Raw genomic sequence first — 25,262 nt, 5'->3', positions numbered from 1 at the left:
CAAATTACCTTGAATTTCATGGGTATACAGGGCTTTCATGCTCCATGTGGAGGGCTTTTAAATCTTATATTGTGAGGTTAGCCTAGTGCTTCTTTGCCCTTCCAGTAGAATACTCTGTGGCTCTGACTGTTCCCTACATTAGTCACCTCCTTCTCCTCCCTGTCCTCTGGCTAAATGGAGGAGTGGATTACTAGCAGAGGAATGTAATACTTCCAATTTGCTACATAGGTGGTAATTGCTGCATTCCAAAGAGGTTACCACAGCAAAACCTTCACTGATACACGTAGCTCAAGTAGAAAGAAAGTATAGCCTCACTTCCAGAGGCTGTTAAAGTTACGAATCGTGTTTAGTGTGACACTTGGTATGCTTCAGTTTAGCTATTTCAACTCTAAGGAAAACCCAAATAAATAGGTATCTGTTTCCTTGGGTCACCAGCCTCTCACTCAAGTTTTCCCTATCAGTTCTAATACAAAGTAATTATTATGATCTCAGATATTTCCTTTTCCTTACCTTCCTATTTTCCATTACATAACTATAATTATTATTGATTATACCTAATTAGGATTCATTGTGCTTCAAAGACATAATACTTAGTCTCTGCCTCCAAAAGGTGATAATCTTACATTTAGGCTTAACATTATGAGTAATAGCAAGAGACAAGGGGACAATTAGATGGAAGGACAAGAGTGACCACTTCAAAAACACATGATCTTTGCCTTAGTTAAATAGCTAGGTATTTGTAATTAAGTAAACTCTGAGTTCAAAGCATTTTCATGACTAGTATATGGAAGGGAATACTACTAGTGTGAACTGGTTTATTTTAGGAAAAATGTGTTATCTTGAGGGCAGCTGTATTTATCCAATGTCTAGAGCACGTGCACTTCACCTTGTAAACTGAATGTCTTGCATACACACCAGGGACATCTTTCTTCCATTTCACAGAAAGGTACCCTATGAGTCATGCTTCCCTGTAAACAGGCTCTGTTTACATGCCTGCCTCTCACCTGTTTGGAACTCTTTGTTGCTGTGCTGTCTTCAGTCCATTTCTGCATTTTCTTCTATGCTCAGGTCTCTGTGTGCCCCTTATACCCAGGGTTACATGATAATGAAACAATGATAGGAATTGGACTTCTTTGTATATTCCATTCCCACTGTCCCCCAAAACAGATTCTTCTCCTCAAAATACTAGGAGTTGCATGTATTCTCATGTTATTACTTCATCTAGAAAATCGCATGTCATTGTTGATAATGTCACTCATTTTGCCATACCTTGAATACTACATGGGAGACCACAGTACCTGACAGTCGAGTACTTGAAAAAACAAAGACTCCATAGTCTAGTAAAAATGCTGTCATCTCCGGCTTGGTCTATACAATGGAGAATTTTGGATGTTCCAAGGCCTGGTTTGTTAATCAAGCCTCAGGACTGAAAGTTTTGCCAGAAGGACATGAAAGTTTATAAACTGACTTTGCAAGCCAGGAAGTTGGTGTAAGCCACAGCTCACACAGGAGGACCATGTTCTGTCTGATGGAGGAGTCATTGATGTTGTAGGAAAGTGATTAAGAGTGAAGGAAAAAAAAAAAGGTCAAAAAGGAAAGGTTAAGAGGCCTCAGTAGCAATGTTTTGTCTTCAGCCACTAGGTCCTTTGTCTGATACTATGCTGTCTGTAATGAGCAGTCTTTGCAAATCAGCCTCTATAGATCCTTGCACTACCAAGGCTGTGAGACTTTATCCATTACAGATTTTATCCATTACTGCACTTCTATCTATTGCCATGCAATGGAAATGCCAAAGAGAAGCCAGATGCTTTTGAGGGTGAATTGTGGGCATTGTGGGGATGATGTTGGTAGGCATTAACAGACTCTATCCCAATCAAACAGTTGCAGACTGGTGGGTATAGGTGTGCCTGAAAATGTAGCTATACTAAATATACGGCACTTCTAACTATTTATTTCAGATATGATCCCAGGCATGCTTAGTATTTTGAAACAAAATGGAAGACGTTCCAGCTCTGGGAACCTGACTATTTATAGAAAGTAAGTTGGTTTTTTCATTATAGTAGATTTCAAATTCACCATGAAAACATGTTAAGAATAGTAAGCACAAGTTGTTACCTGAGTATTCCTTATAGTGTTAGCTGCTGAAGGAGTGGGACTTCACCTGCTTCTGCCTTTGAAAGTGAAAACTCAGTGCAACCCTGGTGACATAGCATCATGAGAACACATCCTGCAGCAACTTCTCACTCTATGCAGAGTGAAAGGAAGAGCTTGGGAAACAGTCAGGGGAAACCTTTGAAACTCTCTAGACTCTGACTGACGAGTCCTGAGTGCCAAGACACACATCCCAGTCCTTGCACATCTGGAGGAGACCTTTAGATTAAACAATAAAGATGAGCTGATTCTACTGACAAAGGCCATAGTTGAACGGTTTCTTTGTGGCCTTCTCTTGTTCCTTCCAAGTCCCTGTCGGGATATTAATACATTTGTATTAAGGCAATATCTAGAAGCCCCAAGAAGGTGTTCTTGTGTTGAGTATGATGACATAAGCAGTCATAAACCTTGCTCCAGTAAGCTTACTACCTCTGATCTCAAACATCATTTTTTATTTATTTAATAGGTGTCTTTTTATGTTTACAAATTTAAAGACTCTTAAGTGCTTGAAAATATTAATTCATTATCCAGTGAAATTAAAACCTCTTTAAATTAGTCAGTCTAGTAGGAATTTAGTCCAATAGATACATGCAACTTCTCCATGTTACTCACTCATGTAGCTCATCAATAGCCTTCCGCAAAGAAACATGAGAGAAATCTTTCACTCTGTGTCGAAGTCACCAAAGTCAAGATATTTTAGATCAATGAATGAAGCAACTTCCAGACTCTAAAATATTTGAAAAGTCATTTGTACTTACACAAAATGTGAAAATAGATTACTACCAAAAATTTATCTAACTTACACTTAGAAGATTCCTTCTTGATATGGTATGACAGCTATCTCTTAATAAAAGAAAGAGGAGTGAACAGTTAGTGAGAGATGCTGACTCAGCATAAATAAGGACCTTGTAGATCAGGCAGAGTGGGGCACAGTATAGTTTTTGCCAAGGCTAGATGCACTAGAATAAGAGCTGTGAAGGACCTTGAAAAAAGAGGAATAAGATAGGTTTTGCAAAAAAAAAAGAATGCAAGTGCTTCAGGAGTGATGCAAAAGTGTACTCCTGGTCAGAACTATAGCATTAATACAGGTGCAGCCAGATTTCACTTAGAATCAGGAGGACTGCCCGAGTCTGAGATCCAGCTGTCCTAATCAGTTGTCTATTCTGGATTACAGTTCATATTCTCAGATTCCATCCTGGATCATTAAAATCTCCTCATTAAATTTTTGCCAGAAGTATTACTTGACAGTGACACATTTGTTGAGTTTGTTGAACAAATTTTTCAAAATGTTTTTGCTCAGACTTTGGTATTTGGACTTTTTAATCTACAGTGGAACTTACAAAACATATTTCCTTCATCCAATCCGAGGCAGGCAGACTAGGCAGTAAGGGAGATTTTTTCAATTTTTGAGTAAATTCTTCAACTTCTTCAGGACTTCTCAGGACAGGAGAGAAAAGGAGAGTCTTTTTAGGTGATCGCATTCACATTCTTTCTACTGCAATTATCAATAGCTCTTTACTAAGTTCTTATTTAATTAAGCTCAAGTTACGCTAGTGATGCTTTTAGGAGTAGGTACACCTTTACAAATATCCTCGATTTATAAGCCTAAAGACTCTACTGGTCATTGTTTATTTTAAAACAATGAAGCTAGCATAACTAATTTATTAGAAGTAACCAGGTAACAATGATAGCATTGTTCCCAAAATCTGTAATATATAGGCAGACCTTTTCTGGATACTGTCTTTCTTGGACTACTCTGTTGTAATTGTTATTTTGTTTCTATATTTTTTCTAAAAAGTCATTGTTATTGTGGTGAGAATGGAATGCTTCTCTGAGAAAGAAGGCCATAACAAAAACATTTACTTCAGTTATTCTTTCCTCTGTGGTTCCAATTGCTGCATTTGTATGACAAGATCTGCACTGTCATACAGATGATCATTTAGACGGTCACCTTTTAAAAATGTTAAGCCAGATCCTGTAGTCTTATACATAGTCCTAAGCATTAAAAATTCTAGAAGTAATCCAATAGTAATTACAGTAAATTCTATGTGTTTGAGTTACGTTTGGCTTATGAAAGTTGGTGAAGATACAGATAGAAATTGTATTTCCTGACTGAGCACTTTATACATGGTTTTAAAAATATGTCAAATTGGTGTTAGTATATGATTTCTTGCATAGTAACGTCCCTTGGGTAGTCTAGAAGTAGCTCACAAGATGAGAATATAAGTACTGTCAGCAATAGTAAATCTTAGCTATGCTAAGATGTACTCATGCCTAAAATGTGAAAGTAGCTTGCATCCAAGAAATAGCTCTAGTTCCAAGTCATTGAGAAATCTTCATCTATATAAATTAATTAGTTGAGCCACCCAGCAGGTTTTTTCTTCTGCTGCTTCAAAAAAGATGAATAAATGAAGATGAAACAATTATTGTTATTTTCAGTTACTGATCTAACCGTGTTCAGATATTGGTGCACATCGGACTTATCATAATTTATCAATACAGAATAAGCATACCATGTGCAGTGCCACTGATCAGTGCCACCTGCCTCTTCCTGTGTCATCTGTGTTATTTCTCATTATTTTCTTAAAGCACATTTCCTGTCATCATACAACTGTCAAGTGCTTTGGGATGAATCTACTTTTGGAACTGCAAAAATGGTTTGAGTATAAAGTTGAAAATGGAGTTACAATGCAATGTCACCCAATCAAGCCCTTGGAAATAATTGTCACAGGACTGATTTCAGTGTAGCAAGCTATCTGCAGAAATGATAATAGGCATTGCTCAAGCCTGTCACACCTAACTTCTTGTTTCCCGGGCCACATAAATAAATAGTTGTCTTTGCATATGTAAGTGTATTCGCACCTCTCCTGTCCCATTATTTCTGAGCAAAGAAGGGTCCTTCATCTAGATTAGCAAACAGATTGAAGCAGACACCCTCCTATTTTCATAACACTAGGTATCATTTTGGTATGCTTGCAAGTGGAGAGGATAATTACCATTGCTGGTACTATCAGTGACATTGCTGTTACTGGTTCCCACGCTTCATTTTTAGGAACCTGGTGTTATCCAGTACCAGAAAAAAACAGCTCCTTAAAACTTCAGCTCAGTTAGTGATACATTTTCTCTCACATTCGATTCAACCTTTTATTATTTTTTAGAAATAGTTTTGTTAAGAAAACATATTCTAAGAAATACCTGTAGATTCTGTACTTATAAATTTGCTTCTAGTCTTTTCAATATACTGAACGTGCTCTACAGATAGTTTATGAGTTTTAGTCTTGTTAATGAAAATTACATGAGGCCCTTATATAGAATATGCTATGCTTTTAATTTTCATTCTTCATTAGCACTTCAGTTTTGTAGGATCCACTGGCTTTCTGCATGTCAAGCAAACAATTTCTTGAAAGGTTTCATTTTTTCTCATTCGAAGCCATGAAATAATATCAATAGGTCATAGGTCATTAAGTAGGGAGTAACTCAGGTTACTAAGGTGTGTTACCAACTCCCCAACAGTCCAATTCAAGACTAATGCTTTCATCTAGAACTTTGGAATGCAGCAAACAATTTGCTTTATTGACCATTGATGAGCTTGGAAAAACATTATGGTCTAGAATTATCAGTTCAGTGTAAACTTCTGGAGCACAGAGCCAGGAAAGAGTAGATGTCCTTAGGCTGCTGCAAGATCTGTTCCTAAAATTAATTATAGGGTAAGCCTAATGAAACTGTTCAAAACAGGATATGGTGAAACACAGAGTATTCCCTCAGCTCCCTCACAAATCCCTCCCTCTTCTTTCTATATTCTCACTCAAAATAAATAGCTGTGACTAGTTGGAATCAGAGTGGCACTAATGCTACACTTTCCATTTTAGTTTCTGGGTTGCTGTGGTGGTTAAATACTGGAGACAGAGACTTACATATATGTGATTTTAATCTGTCTCCCATGTTTTTGCTCTTTTTCTGATTTTGGAGACTGTCTTAGTTGTTATCCACCATTCATGTTTGTTTAGATAGAAGTTCAGGGTCATACTGGACCAGTATTTCTTTAGGACTGTGGGGATTAAACCTGCTCCCCTGTTGCAATAATTAACTCACGGTTGCACCCTGTTCCAAAGTTTTCACTGTAGTGAAAAATGTCCATCTTAGCAATGGTGCAGCCTGTGTAGAGTATCTAGGTTTTGTATTACCCAAAAGTTCAAAAATCTTTATTTCACAAGATTTCTGATATGCATGAAGAGGGTCAAAAAGGCTTTGATTAAAATAAGAACCTACCTAGAAGTTTGTGTCTTAAAGACATTTGAACATACGTTTCCTGTTTTAGCGGTAAGTGGAAAATACTGCTCTAATTTACTATTATTAGCAATTCTTAAATATATTAGCAGTTCTATGAAATTGTCATTTAATGGTGTGAAAGGTCTCTCTCAACCGCTTACAAGAAGTCCAGTTTGTCATTTCCACAAGCAGCACTGCAGATCAATAACTGTATCATGGCTAACATCCTAAGCCAAAGCCCAGGGAATGATTACATTTTCGTCCAACTTAATTTTTGGTGTGATCGAGTTTGACAGCGGGAGAGTCTGTCCTTTAGCTAGAAAAGCAAAAGCACTGAGATTAGATCCCGGATTGCAAATTCAGCCATACAAAGCTATGAGGTTTGAAAAATAATCATCATTGTTCTCAGTGTTTAAAATACCGATGGCATTTTCAATTTTTTTTTTTCCATAACTAGAGTGAAAAAAGGAAGCTGGTATTCTTAAGTAATCACTTTTCTTCTGGCCCTGAAGAAATTCATTATTGAACCACAAGAATTGACCATATGGTGTTGCTCAAATAAAAATTGATTTCCCCCCACCCCCAGCAAAAGCCTATCAGTTGGATGCCTCCACATGAATTTGCCCAGAATTTCTGTTAATTTTTTTCCTTCTTTCCACTTCATTTGCATGAAGCTGCCACAGCATACTGAGGAACATGTATATCCTAACTAGCTTGTGTTCCTATAGCAAGGGAATGAGAATCGAGGTTATCATTAACCAAGAGGCCAGAAAATTTTGTGATGTGTCTCAGCCAGCATCATAATAATTAAGGGATGTCCCAGTTCCCTAGGGCTCCAAGTCATCACCACACAGGTCAGTGTCAGCCCTTGAATTTTGGGTTGCACCCTTCCAACAAAGTGGCCCTCTACAATTAAAAGACACTTAAATGCTTTCAAAGTCTAAATTATAAATGTATAAAACTTTAGGTACCTTGCAGCTAACCACATAAACATTACAATCTGAGGTTTATTATATATATGAATTATAAAGAAAGTTAATTTTTCCATTCTAAACTTATTAACACCATACATTACAAATATGAATTATAATGAAAGTTAATTTTTATGCTCTGAAATTATAAACTTCCCATAGTTACCCATTAAACATTTAATATTGATACAGGAAAAAGGAGCAAATTTCATTCAGAGGGTAGCTAGGCCATTGATCATTTTGTTGGTTATCTATGACTTGCCCTTGGGACTGTCTGTAAGGAGGATTTATATGGAGAGAAAATAGAGAACTTATGACTTTCAAAGACCTCTCATTGCTCTTACCAAAAGCTGAGTGGGAAAGAGCTGCATTTGAAGGTAGTGGTTAGTATTCTCCTCAGTCCTTTAGAGCTACTTTAGGGTCACTCAGACCTGAAGCTTTGAAAACATTAAACTGGAAATTCTGTACTGTTTATGATTCTTACTTCAGGGTCTCAGTCCAGTGGAGGACTTGCTTCTCTGGCTCACTTTCTCCCCTTTTACTTTTCTCATTTCAACCATTATATGCTCCTGCCTTCTTAGCAAGGCGCAAGAGTTTGTGCAATTTAAGAGCTCTGCAGTCTTGGCACAGTAGTTTCTGTAGCTGCATGGTATTGTATGTCCTTTATATTTTCACACAGTTCAAATTAGATGGAAAGAGAATCAATTGGGGAGTTTGAGAATGAGCTGGGCATGATATACAATATTTTATCCTTTTTTTGACCCATATAGCCAAATACATATCAAAAGCAAGATTCAAGGGAAGATAAGTACTCTGTAACTTCTTCCTTTAGTGTTTTAAATGCCTCTTCACATTTTCCTAAATTTTCTTAATTCCTATTCTGCATGAACTCATCATACACATTCTTCTTTCTAACACTTTTTTTTGAAGAGTGGTTTATTTTTACTATTTTTTACATACCAACTGTATGGTACCATGTCCCTGTACAATCCTTCAGTGAGCATTTCAGTAGAAGAAATAGGCCAAATTTTAATACTCTCGACCTTGCCCATTCCAGTTTATCCACTCCCAGCTGTACATCTTCTAATGCCTACCTTAGTCATGCCAAGCTCACATTTTTCTCCAATGACTGTTAGGTCCTGCTGGCAGACACTGCCTTCTGAGTTAAAAGTAGGGCTCATTGTCAGTTGTAAATCTCTGTGTTGTTGTAAGTAAGCGTAGATTTGTACAGACCTGTCAGTGATGTCAGCTTATACAGTATAGTTTTTGCTGAAAGAGAATATTTGGAACTTACATGCCCTGATTTAATTTTAAAACCACAGATTCTATAGTATAAATATATACTAGAAAAGCCCCAGTTTTAGTGGATGATCAGTTTTAAGTGTTGGGTAGGCCTTGTCACAGTACATCTATTTTTTAGCAATCTGCAAAACCAGGTGAATCCTTCTTGTTTTAAAATTTGCAGTAAAGTTAATCCAAGAGTTTTCAGAGGTTTAATGCTGTCTCCTGAAAGTGTATCTGCTATGGTTTGTCTTGTGAGAGCCTATGTTGAGCACTTTTGAAGACGTATTTATGAAAATGATTCTTGTCGCAAAGGCTTACCAGAGCACAGAAACAGGCAGAAAACAGTAAGAGAACAGGAGTGGTCCATTCAGGTATTCATACATCTAATTTGTAACCTTAACGTAATAATTCATAATTTGTCATCTACTTAATATACTGCTACTAATAGAATTTGCATTATTCAGATGCTGCCAAGCAGAAACAACCATAGTGGTCCTGTGTTACAAATTCCTATTTCAACACTCATTTGTGATTGAGTTTTTGAAAATTGCTAAAGTAAATGGTAAATTTTTCTTCTTTTCAGGACTTCGACTACACTTATGTGTGTTTTCCAAGGTGCTGGTTGTAGAATGACTATTTTAACGTGTTGACCCACTATATGAGTTCTGGCCACTTACATATCATAACTAGTCTTTTGTTTTACTTGGGTTGACATGAATCTATTTAAATGACATCTTTTGGCTCCACTCAGAATTGCTTACTTTCCAATGATACAGCAATTCAATAGGCACTAGTGTGATGTTGTGGAATCTCCTGATCTTTAAGATATGAAACCATGAAACGTGACTTAGGTGTGAGAGGATCCTTATTCAGCTGTGTTGCTGTGGAGAGGTTACAATATGGTGTAATGAAATCTTAAAAATTGGTTAGCTAACTAGTTGCCCTGTGTTTGACAGAACACGTGAACTTCATGTCTGTCCCAAGATCTCATATTTTTTCTGAAACATGGATCTCCTGTGGACAGATAATATTTCCTGGAGAAAATTCAGTTAAATTTCTAAAGCACTGTGAATTGAATGGATTAGGTAGGACCAATGCTACAGTTTCTAGTGCCACTACTATTAGAAGACTTTATTTCTGCTATGCTTGTAGTAACATTCCTAGTAATCCCATGAAAGCTATGCCTTACCTTTGAGAATATGTTCTGTAGACAGTGATAAAAGAACAGCTTTCTCTGTCTCTTATGTACTGTTTTCTCTATTAAATAATGCTGTTCTAATTCCTTGTTATTCAGTAACATGCATTTGGTAAAAGTGAGTGCTTGATTAAGTTCCTTTTTCAAGTAAAAATGTGGTTTGTTATTTCCTGTAGTCAAGGTACTGGTTGTGGATATCAAGAATTTTTTAAGGTATTAGTAGTGGGGTATTAGGTATTTTCAAACAGTGTATATAAACAGATATATTTACTTCAGGTGACCTTTTAATCTGAAGAGGAAAACAAGACACATTTATTGACATTTTACCAACATTAAAACATCACAGAGGATTTAGGTGACCAGTATTAATCCCTTATTACAAATGAAATGGGGATTGCTATGGTGGAAGCAGAAGCATCAGTTTCAAGTTGTTGCCCAAAAGTAAGTTACCAGTCATTTTGTCAGCATGACTTGTTTGAGGTTGTAGGAGTTAGTCATGATGTTTTTCATGTTATGCTGGCCAAAAGCAGTACAGAAGAGTATTTGATGTCACACCTTCTTCTCAAGTAAAGGAATATAAACCTAAACAAAACAAAACCAGGAAATATTGATGAGAAGGAGGGAAAGGATGGGACACTGGAGAGAGATGAGGCTTTGGGAAGTTAGAACTGCTGAGTATGTGTGTCTAACGTTAGGTACCTACATCCATAGAGAAGTTCCAAAAAAGGTTATGTGGTTTTATTAGTGATTCTAAGCATCGGTGGTTACCACTGCCTAAATGAATTAGATATTTTTTCACAAATGCATTCAGAATTCATAGCTGCATTCCCATCTAACAGACCTGTTGTTTTCTAGAATATCAGAGGAAAAGTCAACAAGGAATCTGTGCTACTGTCTATGACTCTGATCTGTCATATGGTGGGATGTACTAGTCTGTAGCAGATTTCAGAGCCTGTAGGCATGTTTCTAAACCTTTTGTAGGCTGATGCTTGCAGTTAGAGTCTAAGACTAGAGAAAGGATACGTTGTTCTCTAAAGAAGGTATCTCCTTCCACAGACTTACAGAGTGTTAACAATTCATCTTGACTTTGGGGTCCAGACAGTATGCATAGATACCACAAGTGCAGTAAAACACAAATTTCTTGGTGACTCACTTGATTAGCCAGGCTTGTCTGTGTAATGCAGAATTGTGATATTGATGTTTCAAAGTGACTCTCCTAAAACCTTCACACCAAACATAATCATGCTATTACTGTTTACTCTGACAGCAGCTTCCTTCCATCCAAGGAGCTCAGCACATTTCACAACCATTAAGCCTACCAATGAAATAGTTAAGTATCATTATGCCATTTTATAGATGAGGCATATAGAGATTAATGACTTGGTAGAGTCACACAGGAAATTTGTGACAGAGCAAGGAATAGATGGCAGCTCCACGAGCTCTCATGTCTATTCTTTTGTTTACAAGATTACTCTTTCTGTCCCCAAAGAAAAGGCACTCCTGGTTTTGGAGCAGCACTACTAATGCATGAACTGAAAAGCTAGATTACTGAATCAGGAAAAGAAAAAAAACAAGAGCAGCTCTGCTTCTTCTCTACTAATATAATAGAGGAACGGAACTATTATTGATATAGAATTGCTTTTAAATAGAGACAGGTTATAAAGAATGCAAGAATCCTAGACCTGAATTTGAAGAAGGTGAGAGAAGAGAAGGGGGATTTCAGCAGTTTAATGCAGCACCAGAAAACTAGTATGACCAGTATAGAAGAAACAGCTGCTAATCTTGTCTTGAGTCTTGAACATTACTGATTCATTCTTGGGCTTCTTGATTTGGCTGTGGCTGAATCTCAGTATTTCTGTTTAAACTGAGCAAAATGCAGTGTTCACTGTGTGGGTCACAGGGGACGATGGTGTTGTTTTCCCCAACGTGTGGAAAAGGCACAGATCACTTCTGTGGCCTGTGTATGTATTCATGTTAATTCCTTTGCTGTATATGACAAGGCCCATATTTAATTGCTGGCTCATGGGCTATGTCCAGTTTCTCAATTTACAGTTTAACGCAGATAAACGAGTAATGTTTCTCTCTTTCCCCACCCCTCATTTCTCAATTTACAGTTTGACGCAGATAAAAGAGTATGTTTCTCTCTTTCCCTGTCTAACACAGCTAACTTCTCCTTCTGGGTTAACCACAATCTCCCCAAATGCACATTGACTTATTTTACTTCACAAAGTTAGTCACTCTATTTATTGTCTGCCATGTTGATCTTAAAGAAAGACCAACATTCAGTGGAAAGACTGTTTCCTAAGATGCATATGAGATGCATATGAAATGCAAATTAGCATAAAGTAAGTTAAAAGTAAAATAAATTACAAAAGGTATTTGTACTATCAGGGTCTTTTGAAATTTCAAAGAAAGTAATTTAGCAAACTATTAAACAGTAAAAAAAAAATATTCCATTGTTATGTGCATAAAGTAGAGCTTTGAAAGGAGAGATTCAGGGTGTTTGTTCAAATTCAGGAACAGAAAAATTAAAGTGAGGAAGATATGAAGAAATTTCTTAAGACAAAGTTTGGGCAACTGAAGGTATAAGACGAAGCTTGAGTTTCTGCTTTACCAGCAAGAAGAAAGGGACATGATGTGCACTTAAGTTTTTCATCACCCAAAGACATCACCCAAACTAAGTACAGTAACTATTCTAACACACAAATGCACAATGAAATAATAACATGTGAAATGCATCACATAAATGCTTACACATAGAAATACATCAGAGATTTTGGTTGGAAAGTTACTGTAAAAGTGAAATACTTTAGCATGCGGGTTTTAATTTTTTAAGACTATTCTTGCTATTTTTTACTATCAGGGTTATCTACTTAGAGATTTCCATCTGTAGTATAACAGTGTCTATACAGGAGGTATTATGCTGTTTGTGATTTATGTGTATACATATACACTCATAGCATGACATGAATTGTGTGAAACTTTGACATGATTTATATTGTGTAGAGAAGAAAGGTGGGGGTTTTTTAAGTGCAAAAGTAGAATTTGGGAGGCTCATATCCTGTGTGTGTTCTGAGAGAAATACGTATGTATCTTTGAAAATAATTACTGTATGTATTTATTGTATGGTCTATTTGTGCAATATTATCCTACCTAGCTACTTAGTTGTAAATTAGAGGATAGAGGAAAGTAGAATCCTGGAGATAATCACGAGTCCTAAATGAAACAGCAGGTAAGCCATTAACTGGGGATCATGCTCAGACTGACTCTGACCTGGGCTGATTAAGTTTCTTCTTTCAGTCAAGGTTAGGGTGGAAGATAATACTTATGAAATCTTAAAGATGCTGGCCTATGCAGAGAAAGGGGTTGAGTGAACTTTTCAGGGAGTGTCACTGAGTGCTGACAAGGACTGACACATACCATGAGTGGCAGCAGACTTTCTATATGACCTTGGCCAAGTCACTTAATCCCTCTGTGACTTGGTTTCCTCATCTGTAGAATTAAGTACAAATAATAATACTTCCCTGCCCCACAAGGAGCTGTGGCGATTACTTCATTACTGTTTGCAAGGTGTGTTCAGAGACAAATAGAAAAGATGCAGCGGAAGTGTTATTTATTGCTGAAAACCTGTACAATATCAAATACCTTGTTGATCATGTCCTGGAAAATGTACTCTTAATTGGCTGTTTCTTGGGAACCTGATATTGTCAGAAATGACATGACCCCATCATACCTTCCCTTTTTCCTCTGCTTCCTTTATGCTCTTGTATTCAAGTCGTTGTGCACGTTGTTAGGAAAAATTAGACAACCTCTCTGCCTATTAAAAAAGTATGCTTCTTTCTATGATGGCTGCTTTTTAGCTTCTATAAATGATGAATCTGAGATCCCCCCAAAGCTCAACCACATTCACTTACCTAGGAACATCCTGTACAGATTGACATAAAGATAAGTAATGAACTTCCTTTAGTTACAGTTTCAAAGAAGTGGAACCCAAGTGTTTAAGTTGATTTTAAAGTCCAAAGGAATGTCCACTGGTGTGAGCACCTCCCTCTTGGCCTAGGAGATTGAAAGAAACTCTTATAAGCTGCAGCTCTATGCTTCTTAATATCAGACCTGTGCATTGTCTGATGACATAGTAGTGCAGATTTCATGAGTAACAGTTATGAACATGCAACAACTTTTCTCTCAAATTAGCCAAAACTCAATTAGCCTAAGCAGTCAAAATTTTTAAATGAATGAGAGTGCATCAGCAAAGTGAGTTTATACCAGTCAGTGTTTTGTATCATGTAGCTATGGTATTTTTGACCCAGTACTGTTGGATTGGTAGAAGCTCTAAAGTTAAACTTACGTTACTGAACCCTAGCTGCTCACTCATGAGTGGACCACACATGCATATATATGCATTGCGTAAACTCCACTATACAGGTGAATCCTCTAGGCCAGAGGGACTTACAAATAGCCTGTAAGCATATTTCAACTGTGCTTGAAGTATTCTGGATCCATAGATACAAATTACATACAAAGAGAATTTTTCAGTAGTACCAGTAGGTGGTATGTGTTAGAGAGACCATTTAGCTTCTGTGTGACTGTGAAAACAATGAATTTTGATTGTTAATATTAAGACTCCAGTTTTCTTTTGGACTGCATATCTCAGTAGTGGGCTCCCTCTTCTATAATGTCTTCCATTCCATGAACAGATGTTTACATTTACTTAAAACTGAATCTAGAGTCTGGTAAATCACTAACAAATGGTAGTCACTGTGGCTCATATGAAGTATTGCGTATGTTTGCAGCCACACCCAAGCACTCACCTTAAAAGCACATAGGGACAATACTATTTGTTAGCTTGCACAATGCACGAGATAAGATGACGCAATGTTCATATGTCATTGCTGTTGTATGTGCTGTTCATGTGAGGTGTTTCTCCCGAGCAGCACGTAAGTGTATGGCATCGATAAGCTATGCGCAGTCTTTTTTGCCCTCATCTCTACTGTGGCAAAAAACTTCAGTAGAAGTAATCTGTTTGATCACTCCCTTTCTACTCTTTTGTAGTCAAGTTAAACCTTTTTTTTTTTTTGCTTACTAATTCTATGTAAGGCTCCCAGTGACATCATCTAACTAGGACTTTCAGGGTGTGGACCATTATTGTTATTTATAGAGTACCAGATTTACACTAAAGTTGGCAGGGTTTAAATCAGACAAGAAAAGCACTAACATGAGCAAAACCAAGAAATTAAATGCAGCAAGGAGTTGAAAATTTCTAATATGTGAGAAAGAATAATTTTCTTATCTTCTTTTTTTTCTAGAAAAATGTATAAATTACTGGTTTGCTGAATTATCAGATAGTTACACATTTATCAAGAATACTTTTAATATATTTCCTTAAGAGTGCAAAATATACTATGTAAATTTTAGTTGGCTCTTACAAGGTACTATTTTAATGTAATATTCTTTTTCTGAAGAACAACACTATACTTAGTTATAGCTAGAGCTATTTTGAGCAGTAAGTAATTCCACTGTATTTTATGTTGGTGTATTTTTAAGAAGGGAATGTAATTGAACATAGAAAGTATAATGTTCCCTTACATATAAAAAATGTGGCAATACTTGAAGGCCTTGGAAATAGGATACAAATATTGATACACTAGTATAAGGCAGAAGAAATACTGGTTTTGAAGGAAAAATAAATAAATATATCTCTTCATATAATTGTTATGATACAATTCATATAGCCTATTAAGAATCCTCACCACTAAATTTAGACTAGAATGTGTTTCAAAATAACTTCAGCTGAGTACTTTCAAGTTACAGAAAGTATGCTGGAGGATTGCAGCAATGATAACATCCTCTTAATAGCACTAATACTGTACACTGAGCAAACCACTTTCATTTGGAGATGAAATGTAGGATGTTACAGAAATGTCTTGTGATAGTCAAAGTAGGTGTCAGGAAAGCAAACTTTATTTTTAACATTTTCAGGAACTTTTCTTGGCCTTCTCTCTTTGAGCAAGGAGGAAACAAAACAAAAAAAAGGACTGGGAGAGCTTGGGAAGGCAGCTGGCACTTGAGAGGAGGCAAGGATGTTCAGTAATAATTGTTTTCTTTGTCAGAATTATGGAAAATAGTGTTTGGAAGCAATAAAGTTTCTTTCTCTCCCTTCCCACTCACTTTTATTGTTTCATAAAGTCAGTTTGGAGTACTCAACAAAAGATGTATATGGTTGTAATCTCACCTCTTCATATCCGTAAGACCACTTCTTATCCATGTTTTCTCTGAATGAATTTTGGAGTGGTTACTGTTTTATCATTCATTGTCTCCCAGCACATCTGAGGTATCCAAGCGAATAGTTTGTCAATTCTTCTGCAAAGTCCAAGACTCAATGGTATATCAATACTGCATACTTGAAACATCAAAGCAGTTTGATGAGGATACCAGACCCTGATAAAAATAACCCTCACATATTTTAGCTTGTTATTTATGTATATATGTTGACATTAGCTGAAGCTTTGTTATGCTTTCTAGCATTTCCAGTTGCAATGTAAGTTACCAGATCAAAAATAATCTTTGGCTCAGAAGTTGCTGAGAGTAAGCTGAAGGCTGTGGAGGGTCGTGAAGGCATCTGGAGGTCCTAATGTCAGTGAGGAAAAAGGAAACAGGCTGCGTGGACTGATTTGGTTTAAATAGCTTAGTAGAAACAAAATATTTCTAGAAAACTCTGCCAGGGTTTGCAGTCCTTTATTTAAGAAGATACTCTCTTGGTTAGGTGAGTAGCCAGCTTCCCCTTTGTCCACCATGTACCCTTTAAAATTTTCACCCACTGCCCAGTAGGGATCCCCTTCCTTTCAGTGTTCTGGACTCTGGACTCTCTCCCATGTTCCCTGGTTTGTTCCTAAAATGAATTGACTCACTCTTGATGGCACTAGTCTAATGTGATTATTTTAAAGAAAGACCAGCTAACTCTATATGGTCTACCATAGAATCAGAGATCTTAAAAAAAAAAAAAAAAAAAGTGTCTAAGATTCATACAGGAATATGTATTGAAGGCATTCCAAGCACCAGGGAAGTCCATGTGTATACAGCATAAGGTTGATCTGCACTTGCACAGTAGTTTCAGTACATAGCAAACTTCGTAATCATGGTTTCACCAGAGTCAGGAATTCGCCACTAGTTCAGTCGGTATTTAATTTATGATCTTAAAATTGTCCTTTCAAGAGTGGAGACCTGAAGAAGACTCCTTTTTTTACTGGAAATTCTGGAGTACAGGTAAATTAATACTGAATCAGTGTCCTATGTTTGATTCAGTGGAAATACTGTTCCTTTGAAATAAACGGCAGGCAATATGTTGTGTAAGAGCTGGGACAGCAGCTGTACATCTCTCGCATTGTAAACTAATGGTCTGAGTCTTACCAGCTTATTCAATATAGTGTTTTATCAGTGTTACAGCCAACATAAGCATATCGCTTGTCTTATCTATGCTTCTTTATAACCATAATATTACCGAGATTACAGCAGTTCATTGCCTGACATTTATATATCTGCCTGTCAAACCAAATATTTAAGGAGTACTCATTGCTGCTCAGAGTAGCCTGGAGTAATAGTTCTGATCCCTCTGGTTACCTCTCAGTATCTCCTAGCTGGTAGTGAAGGAGGTCTTGCATATATGCATTTGTAAGATCCCATCTCTTTGTTTATGTGTTTCTAGGGCAATCAGTTGACATTCCTTTACTGTGTCATTTATTTGACGGTGTTACCAGTATGCTATTGCATTTGTGGTGTGCAGGGTGCATGCATTTTCATTGCTATTTATAACATTGGTATCAATGGTGGTACAGTAAGAGAAGGAAGATTATGATCTCTTCCCCAGTGGATAGTAGCAGATAGGAAGTGATGTCTTCCATAATGGAATAATGTAAATAAAATGCTACTCATTAATTAAAGTTGATTAACTGAAAGAGAATACAGTTAGTTAAATATGCTAAATCTTAAAGATAGATAATGTTCTTAAAATGCTATCACCATTTTGAATTTTAAGTACATTTTAAATGCACAAACATCAAGAAATTGAAGTATTTTCTTGTGAACAGTCTTTGGTTCACAGATTTCCTGGTATTCCCTGGTTAAATAGAAATGTCAGTCATATTGTTAAGATCCTTGAATGCGTCCAGAGGAGGGCAATGAAGCTGGTGAAAGGGCTGGAAGAAATGTTCTATGAAGAGCAGCTAAGGAATTTGGGTTTGTCTGGTTTGGAGAAAAGGAGACCGAGGGGTGACCTCGTTGCTCTCTACAGCTTCCTGAGGAGGGGAAGCGGAGAGGGTGGTACTGATCTCTTCTCCCTGGTATCCAGCGATAGGACACATGGGAACAGTTCAAAGCTGCGCTAGGGGAGGTTTAGACTGGACATTAGGAAACACTTCCTTACCAAGAGGGTGGTCAAACACTGGAACAGGCTTCCTAGAGAGGTGGTCAATGCCCCCAGCCTGTCAGTGTTTAAGAGGCATCTGGACAATGCCCTTAATAACATGCTTTAACCTCTGGTCAGCCCTGAATTGGTCAGGCAGTTGGACTAGATAGATGAATGTAGGTCCCTTCCAACTGAAAATATTCTATTCTATTCTATTCTATTCCATTCTATATGTCATCCAGCTTTTGGACTTCTCCCAGTCTTCAGCAGAAACCTTGTGAAAATGCTTCTGAAGAGAAACAAAGATGTTTGATTTTTAATGCAGGTCAGATGCAATAACTTTAGACCCTTCCCACAAGGTACATGAGATAAAACAGCCTCATTAACTCTTTGCTCTGAGAATATACTTGGCAGAATTATGATGAGTGGAATTTCCCGTGTCTTCTTCAACTGTAAGAAAGGAATAAAAAAGCTAAAAACTAGCAGCAGAATACTCTGAGGTCAAATTAAACAGACTTGTGTAGAATATTTTACCAAAACCGGTCATGAAATATTAGTAAGTCTTTTGTATAGCATAATTCTGTAGATTTTAGTCAACATACTAGTTTAGGCTATCAACCTTCAGAAGCCTTACCTATCCCAGATACCTAGTTAAAGGTCAGAGGGGGCATGATTCACCTGTGAGGAGTGTGTGGTGTCATTGCCCCATCTGGGCAGGAGAGTCCCACCTGCGGTGTCCTAATTTCCACGGCAGAAGCACGGTTGGCCACGATTGGCCGCGCGGGCTCCCCGCCTTGCTGCGGATTGGCCAAGCCTTCCACCTCCTCTCTCTCATCTTGCTGGGGCATCTGCGCTGCCTGGCTGTAGCTCTTCCACACTGACCATAGAGGGACCAGAGGATGCCCACGCATCAGCGCTTGGTCATTAAGGTGTGTTGTTGGGGATGTGGTGGACAGGGTGCACACTAACTGGTAAAGCTTATTCTCAAAGGCTAAAGAGTAAGTCTGTGGATCATCAAGAGTGTCTAGGAAGAAAAAAGAAAGGAGAAAAATACTCATAAAGAATGGGATTAGAAAGGGGTATACAGGACTGAGTCTTAAACTGTTGGCAGGATGGACTTGCCAGGACTGTGATTTTCAAATTACAGAAAAGTATTTATCTTATTAATTAAATGCTCTATATTTAAAGGCTTTTAAAACAACTTTTGTCTCTATTCAGAAGTTTGCCCAAGGCTCCAGAGAAGCAAACCACCAAAGTGTCTCTTCCTGAGTGCACTAGGCTTTGAAAGCAGTAGCTAACTAACTAGCATCCAGGGATTTAATTGTTGGCTTGACATCATATTAGACTAAATGTGGAAGAGGATTCTTAAGGTAGCAGCTCAGGTACTGCAAAGAAGAGGGCCATATAGGCTCATAGGAAGAAGGGAGTGTATTTGTGATAAAAAAGAATTAGAATTTTTCCATCAGATGAAGGAAATGAGGATACAGTTAAATTTTCATAATTATATCCAATTAGATGCTTGCAAATAATATTTATTTGCCAGATTTCCCTATGCTTCTATTTTGTAAATATTTACTTTTAGTTTCTTTGCATTTTTCATGGAGAAAAGGTAAATTTGTGATGCAAGATAACATGATTGCATTGAATATGTATTGGAACTTGGGGTCCATGGAAATTATTTTCTGCTTCTGCCTCAAGTCTGGACTTGGAACTTTGTAAGATGCTAATATCTCTCTCTTCCTCATCTAAAACTTAGTTCCAAAGGATGGCATGATAAGAGTCTTAGGATAGCTCTTGAACTGTTAAATCAGAGAGCTGATGCAAAGAGAAGGCATCTCAGCCATGTTTCGACTTGTTCTGCTTGTGTTTCTGGCTCTCTTCTAGCTAGAAAAAGAGGAAAGGAAGTTTCAGACTGGTTTTCTTTCATGGCAGAGTGCAGCTCCAGACAATTTTCCAATCCCAGCTGAACTAGTGCTAAGGACTCTGTGCTTTGATATAGAATGTCTAATTAGAAACAGAATTTTTTCCATCTCTCCATGAGTCAGACAAAGATTTCAACAACACATAGACTGGTTCATATTAAATCATTGTTTACCACATCTGTTAATATAATAGCACCTACATGCTGTATTTAAAATTTAATTAGAGGTGGGCCATGTCAAAATTGTCACAAGAGATTGGATAACCGCACCCAGCTTACTGATACCAAAACATAATGCTTACCAGGATCCCATTTAAGTGACATTTTTGTGAGACTTTTGGGATAGCCTTCATCTGCTTTAAAGACATTGTAACTTGCATGCATAGCTTTCCTCATTGCTGTACTTGCTGGTTGTGACACCATGCAAACCTTCATCATCTTCCTATAGGAAATCTTTCAACACTCCACAGTCACCTGTTTTATTATCTGTTGACTCAGTGTTTTTTTAAAAAGTTGTTTAAGTTCAGAGTTAAGTGCATGGGTGTTTGGAATTGCGTTCTGAAGTTCCACCCCCGCTGCTTCCAGATGCTTCTGTTACTTATTTCATTAGCACATACAAAACCGAATTTTCTTAACGCATTCATGCACAAATTAAGATACACAGGTAGATGATACAAATTGAACATATCTCTTACATTGTGTTTGAAATGCTTTAAAAAAATCTCAAGTATCTCCATTCTTTCTGCTACAGCCTGTTGTATTACGCAAGGCAATCCTGTAGCAGACAGCATGAAGAACAGCATTATTAAATAATTCTTGTGATTTAACAGTTGTATCAGCATTTTTGTAACTGGACAGTGAGATATTCATAAGATGTAATGACCTTACAAATTATGTGGTGCCATGGTTGAATGTTTAGACTTTGAACGTGGGCCATAAAATCTGGTATTAAAAACCTGAGAATACTGCTAGGGAATGTTTCCTTTCTTTCTTGGAAACAGTTTACTATCAGTAAAATACATTTTCTTTCCACTGACAGTCCTTGAAGACTGGACTTCAGTCCTGCCTCTTAGTTATTTCTGTGAATTTCTGTACCAGATATAATTTAGTCCTATCCCATGGGAAGCATGCACTAACAATTAGGTATTTTTAAATTGTTTAGAAGTTCCAAAGGACTTTGCAAAAGTCTGTTGTTAAGTCCTTCAGGAAACAAATATTTTGAAAAACTTCTAAGAGTTCTCTAGTGCATTTAACAATAGATTTCTTGGCTGTCTCTTGGAAGTGGGTTTAGGCAAAGCAGTCAAAAGAGAGCATGCTAGTCATATTATATCTACAAAAAATAGTTTGAAAGACCAAGGATTGTGTCTTAGTTCTTGAATAATGAAGGAGCTGAGCTAAATCTGCTGGCTCAACAATGAGGAAGTTTGTTTAAAGGCTTTTCTAGTCCAAAGCCATAATGCAGCAGACATGGCTGTTAATGGATTGGTGTCAAGTAACCAGAGAATTTAAACTTCCATTAATAATTCAATATTTTAAAATGGAAATATTTGTGTCATTTATTGCACTGTTCTGCCAGTGTATGTAGGTATTTTATTTTAATTTATTTTCTTCAAAATATATGAATGCAATGAAAATCCATCTTTCTAGGCTTGTTCTGTTTGCTACCCTGGAGAAAAGTAGATAGTTGTCAAACATGGCAACTACTAAAAAGAAGTTACTATAAACTATATTGTCTTTTTGTTCCACAGATGAGGAGACACTCCTGCTTTGTTTTTTTGTTCTGTGGGATATTTTTGCCTGGAATCCTTGGTTTTCCACAGAAAAATACCTCAATTGATTGTGATTCCCTGTTACCAAACTATGAAGCTGAACCACAGACATCTGCACCACCATATATTATTGCTGTATCTTTTGATAACTTTGAGCCAGGAAATGAAATCCAAGGTAAATAACCTGAATGACATAAAATCTTTCTCTGTGTCTCCCAGAATTACCAGTCTTTACCATTTACCTCTCAGTCTATTTAAATTTATTTTTAAAATTTCAATCTCATTCTTCTATACCTGAGATATTAATCTTTTTTTGAAATGTTTTATATATATGTATAACTGAAAAAAATGTTATTTTTTTCTTTTCGCTATCTAATAAATATACTTTATGCTACAATTTTTGAGACAAAATTAAAATGAAATGGGACAGCTGGCCAAACTGGACCAATAATTAGTTGCTCTTTAACTTTGTGTTTGAGTATTTGCTGTTGTACCAGACCTCTGCAATACAAAGGGATCCTATTCATTACGTGTTCACATCCTGTCATTTTACAGGAAAATAAAAATTCAGGATGCAGCATAAGACAACTCAAGAGTGAGACATTTTGAGTCACCCTTCTAAGAGCTGCATCCCAGATTTTATCAAATTGCAGGAGGTGGAGCTATTGTGGCTTAAACCACCTTTTTATTTTCTTAATCCCAAACTGCTCTCTGGATGGAACACCTTGACAACCTTGTTTCTCCACACTATGATGCCATCTCATGGTGCTGTCACACTTTAAGTGGCTTGTGAATGTTTCTTTCTCTGGCCATTTGCTAGAAGAAGCATGGAAGTGGAAGTGAGTTGTAACCCATCACATGTCTGTTGTTGTATCTCAGTAGCTGAAAAAGAGCATTATTCACTAAGCAGCTACTGTCTAGCTGGGATTCTGTTTTACCTGAACCTAGTAACATGGATGTACTCCCATGGAAAGTGATATGTGGGGAGAAGAACAGAGAAGCATTAGAGTCCTATTATAGCTCCCATTCTTGGAAAAACATGAGTGAATAGCTCCTTCAAGGATGGGAGGGATGTTTGATTACTGGTAGCTGTTTTTAAAACAGTATTGCCAGCAAAATGAAGGATAGATTTAAGAATATGCAGACTTTTCGGTGAGGTTCTATGGGATTTACCACAACAAAAATATTGAACCCAGATTCTACTAACCTTGCCTTTTCTTTTTTCTTCCCCTTTTTTTCTTAACCATGCTTTTCTTGCTTTAGTACTATATTTCTATTCCTTCAAATTGTAAGCATCCAGTACCTGGTCTCGGGGAGCTGCATTAGATTGCCCTTCCAGTTTATCTGTCCTTATTTTTAATGACTACACATACCTTTGGGCATAAACCATTATTCTGATTTTATTTGTGAAAGTGCCTAATATTGGCATTAGCAAAGCAAGTTTATAATAGATCATAACAAATTTGATTATGCCTCTTGAAATTTAATTTCCATTTGGATATACACAAAACATGAAACTGCTCTCTTCCATATTTTTCTGAGCTCCTTCAGTAACAAAATTTAAGTAAAATTAATTACATCACAATTTTTCATATTGAATATAGACCATGAGAGCCAAACTGTCTAGTTTCTCTTTTTCCAGTTGTAACACATTAAAAAAAAAAAAAATGGTTCTGCAATTCAGCCTTAGGCAAAAGTTGATATTTTCTTTCAGAACAGAGGTAGAAAGAAATGCAGTTCTCTTTCTTCCATAGCTATTTTGACTTTGTAGGCCTAATTAGACAGAAAATAAATAACTTTTTGGTCAGCAGGGCCTTTGGCCAATATTCTGAGTATGCATGGGGAGCAAATGAGATTAATAAGAAAGTTGTAGTCATTTGGTAGAGCAGAATTACTTTTAAAGTTGTCAGTAAATAATATATTTCATGTTAGTTTACACAGAAATGCCTCTCCAAATTTCTTCTTTTGCCTTTATTGTCATTCTCTTGATAATGAATAAAAACTGTAATAAATTCCAACATTTTTAAAAATTGTAAAAGGTTTTAAATAATTTCTGTACATGCAGTCTTATGCTTTGAATTGAGGGAGTTGTTAAACATTTAAGAGGTTTTAGTTGTGTATGAAACTTCAATTTCTCAAAATGTCTGTTTTCACAGTGACTCTAGAAGCACTTAAAGATGTTGGTTTTAAAGGATTTAATCTACAAGCTCGAGAAATAGGAGGAGATGTTCCTGTTGGTACTTTTAAAATTACAGATCCAAACACTAAAGGCTTGGAATGTCATAATGTGATGGTATGTGTTCAGTCTTTGGAATAGTTACTTAAGCTTGGTTTCCTTTTAAATACTTTAATCAGAACTGATAAAACTAGTGAGCATTTTTTATATGGCAAAGTTATTTCATCAGTAGATTTTAAAAATTTCTACTTTCTCAAGAAATACATGTATCTTCTATATGTGGTATGAATCTAATGTAGAAGCTACCTGGCACTTCTTAGGAGGACATCAGTGTTACCTGTTGTAGTAGAGACAGTTTCCCTAATAGCATAGGTAAAAGTCACTTTTACATCTTATATGATTATATGTATTTCTTTTTATTTGTAGAATTCAGCAGTAAGTAATACAAATTCAGATGTGAAGCAGAAAGTGACAACAACATGGATTGCTCCACTTGATGTCAAAGATCTTCAATTTATGTAAATAATTGTTTTGTGGGGTTTTTTTCCCTTGGAATTTTATTTCTATGGATTATTTTGACATGGATCTGTGTTGCTGTTTCTGATATTCTTGTTTTGTCACAATCTTTTTCTTTTTCATAGTTTGTCATAACTTCCCCCTGTGTCCATTAAGTAACATGATTTCCATTTCAAGGTATAATTATAAAAGGTAAACACTGTCCTACAGATGTTAATATATGTAAATAATTCCATTAAGCACAGTGTTATTAATGGATTTTTGAGTAACCAGTTTTTACACTTTGACCTCTTCAATTACAAGAGCAACAATGTGAATGTAACTAGTTCCCTGAATAAGTGAAGTTCAAACTCCATTCAATTACAACTTTTTTCATTTTGAATAGCAGAAGAATAGTAGTTTTATGTAAATGCTTGTAAGCTAAATTTAAAAATACTCTTACAACCCATGAACTAACTGCTGAAAACAGGAGAAGACAAATTTATCCTATGTTTAATGCTACTTTTCTTGCAGATCTGAAGCTTGTAAAAATATCACCTGGTCTAAAAAACATGCATACTTGATGTAATTGGAAAATATCTAAATATTTGATAGCTTGATATTGTTTGA

General features: G+C 36.6%; 1 protein-coding gene across 2 annotated transcripts in view; it reads left to right on the top strand.

Annotated features, from left to right (window-relative positions):
- The window catches only part of LOC138686440 (pro-resilin-like), an 89,744-nt gene that overhangs the window by 10,297 nt on the left and 54,185 nt on the right, over positions 1-25,262 (top strand). The window contains exons 1-4 of one of the 2 annotated variants that reach the window (XM_069789547.1): positions 19,088-19,200; positions 21,941-22,136; positions 24,118-24,254; positions 24,564-24,655. In XM_069789547.1, coding sequence (XP_069645648.1) covers positions 19,171-19,200; positions 21,941-22,136; positions 24,118-24,254; positions 24,564-24,655 — 455 coding nt within the window. In that variant the 5' untranslated portion in view covers positions 19,088-19,170. Of the gene's footprint in view, positions 1-19,087; positions 19,201-21,940; positions 22,137-24,117; positions 24,255-24,563; positions 24,656-25,262 lie in introns of those variants that run through there. The other variant, XM_069789548.1, reaches the window with a different exon arrangement.

Source organism: Haliaeetus albicilla, chromosome 8 (genome assembly GCF_947461875.1).
Source record: "Haliaeetus albicilla chromosome 8, bHalAlb1.1, whole genome shotgun sequence".
NCBI lineage: Eukaryota > Metazoa > Chordata > Aves > Accipitriformes > Accipitridae > Haliaeetus > Haliaeetus albicilla.
The sequence above is the reverse complement of the archived record's forward strand: the minus strand, read 5'-3'. Positions and strand labels throughout refer to the sequence as shown.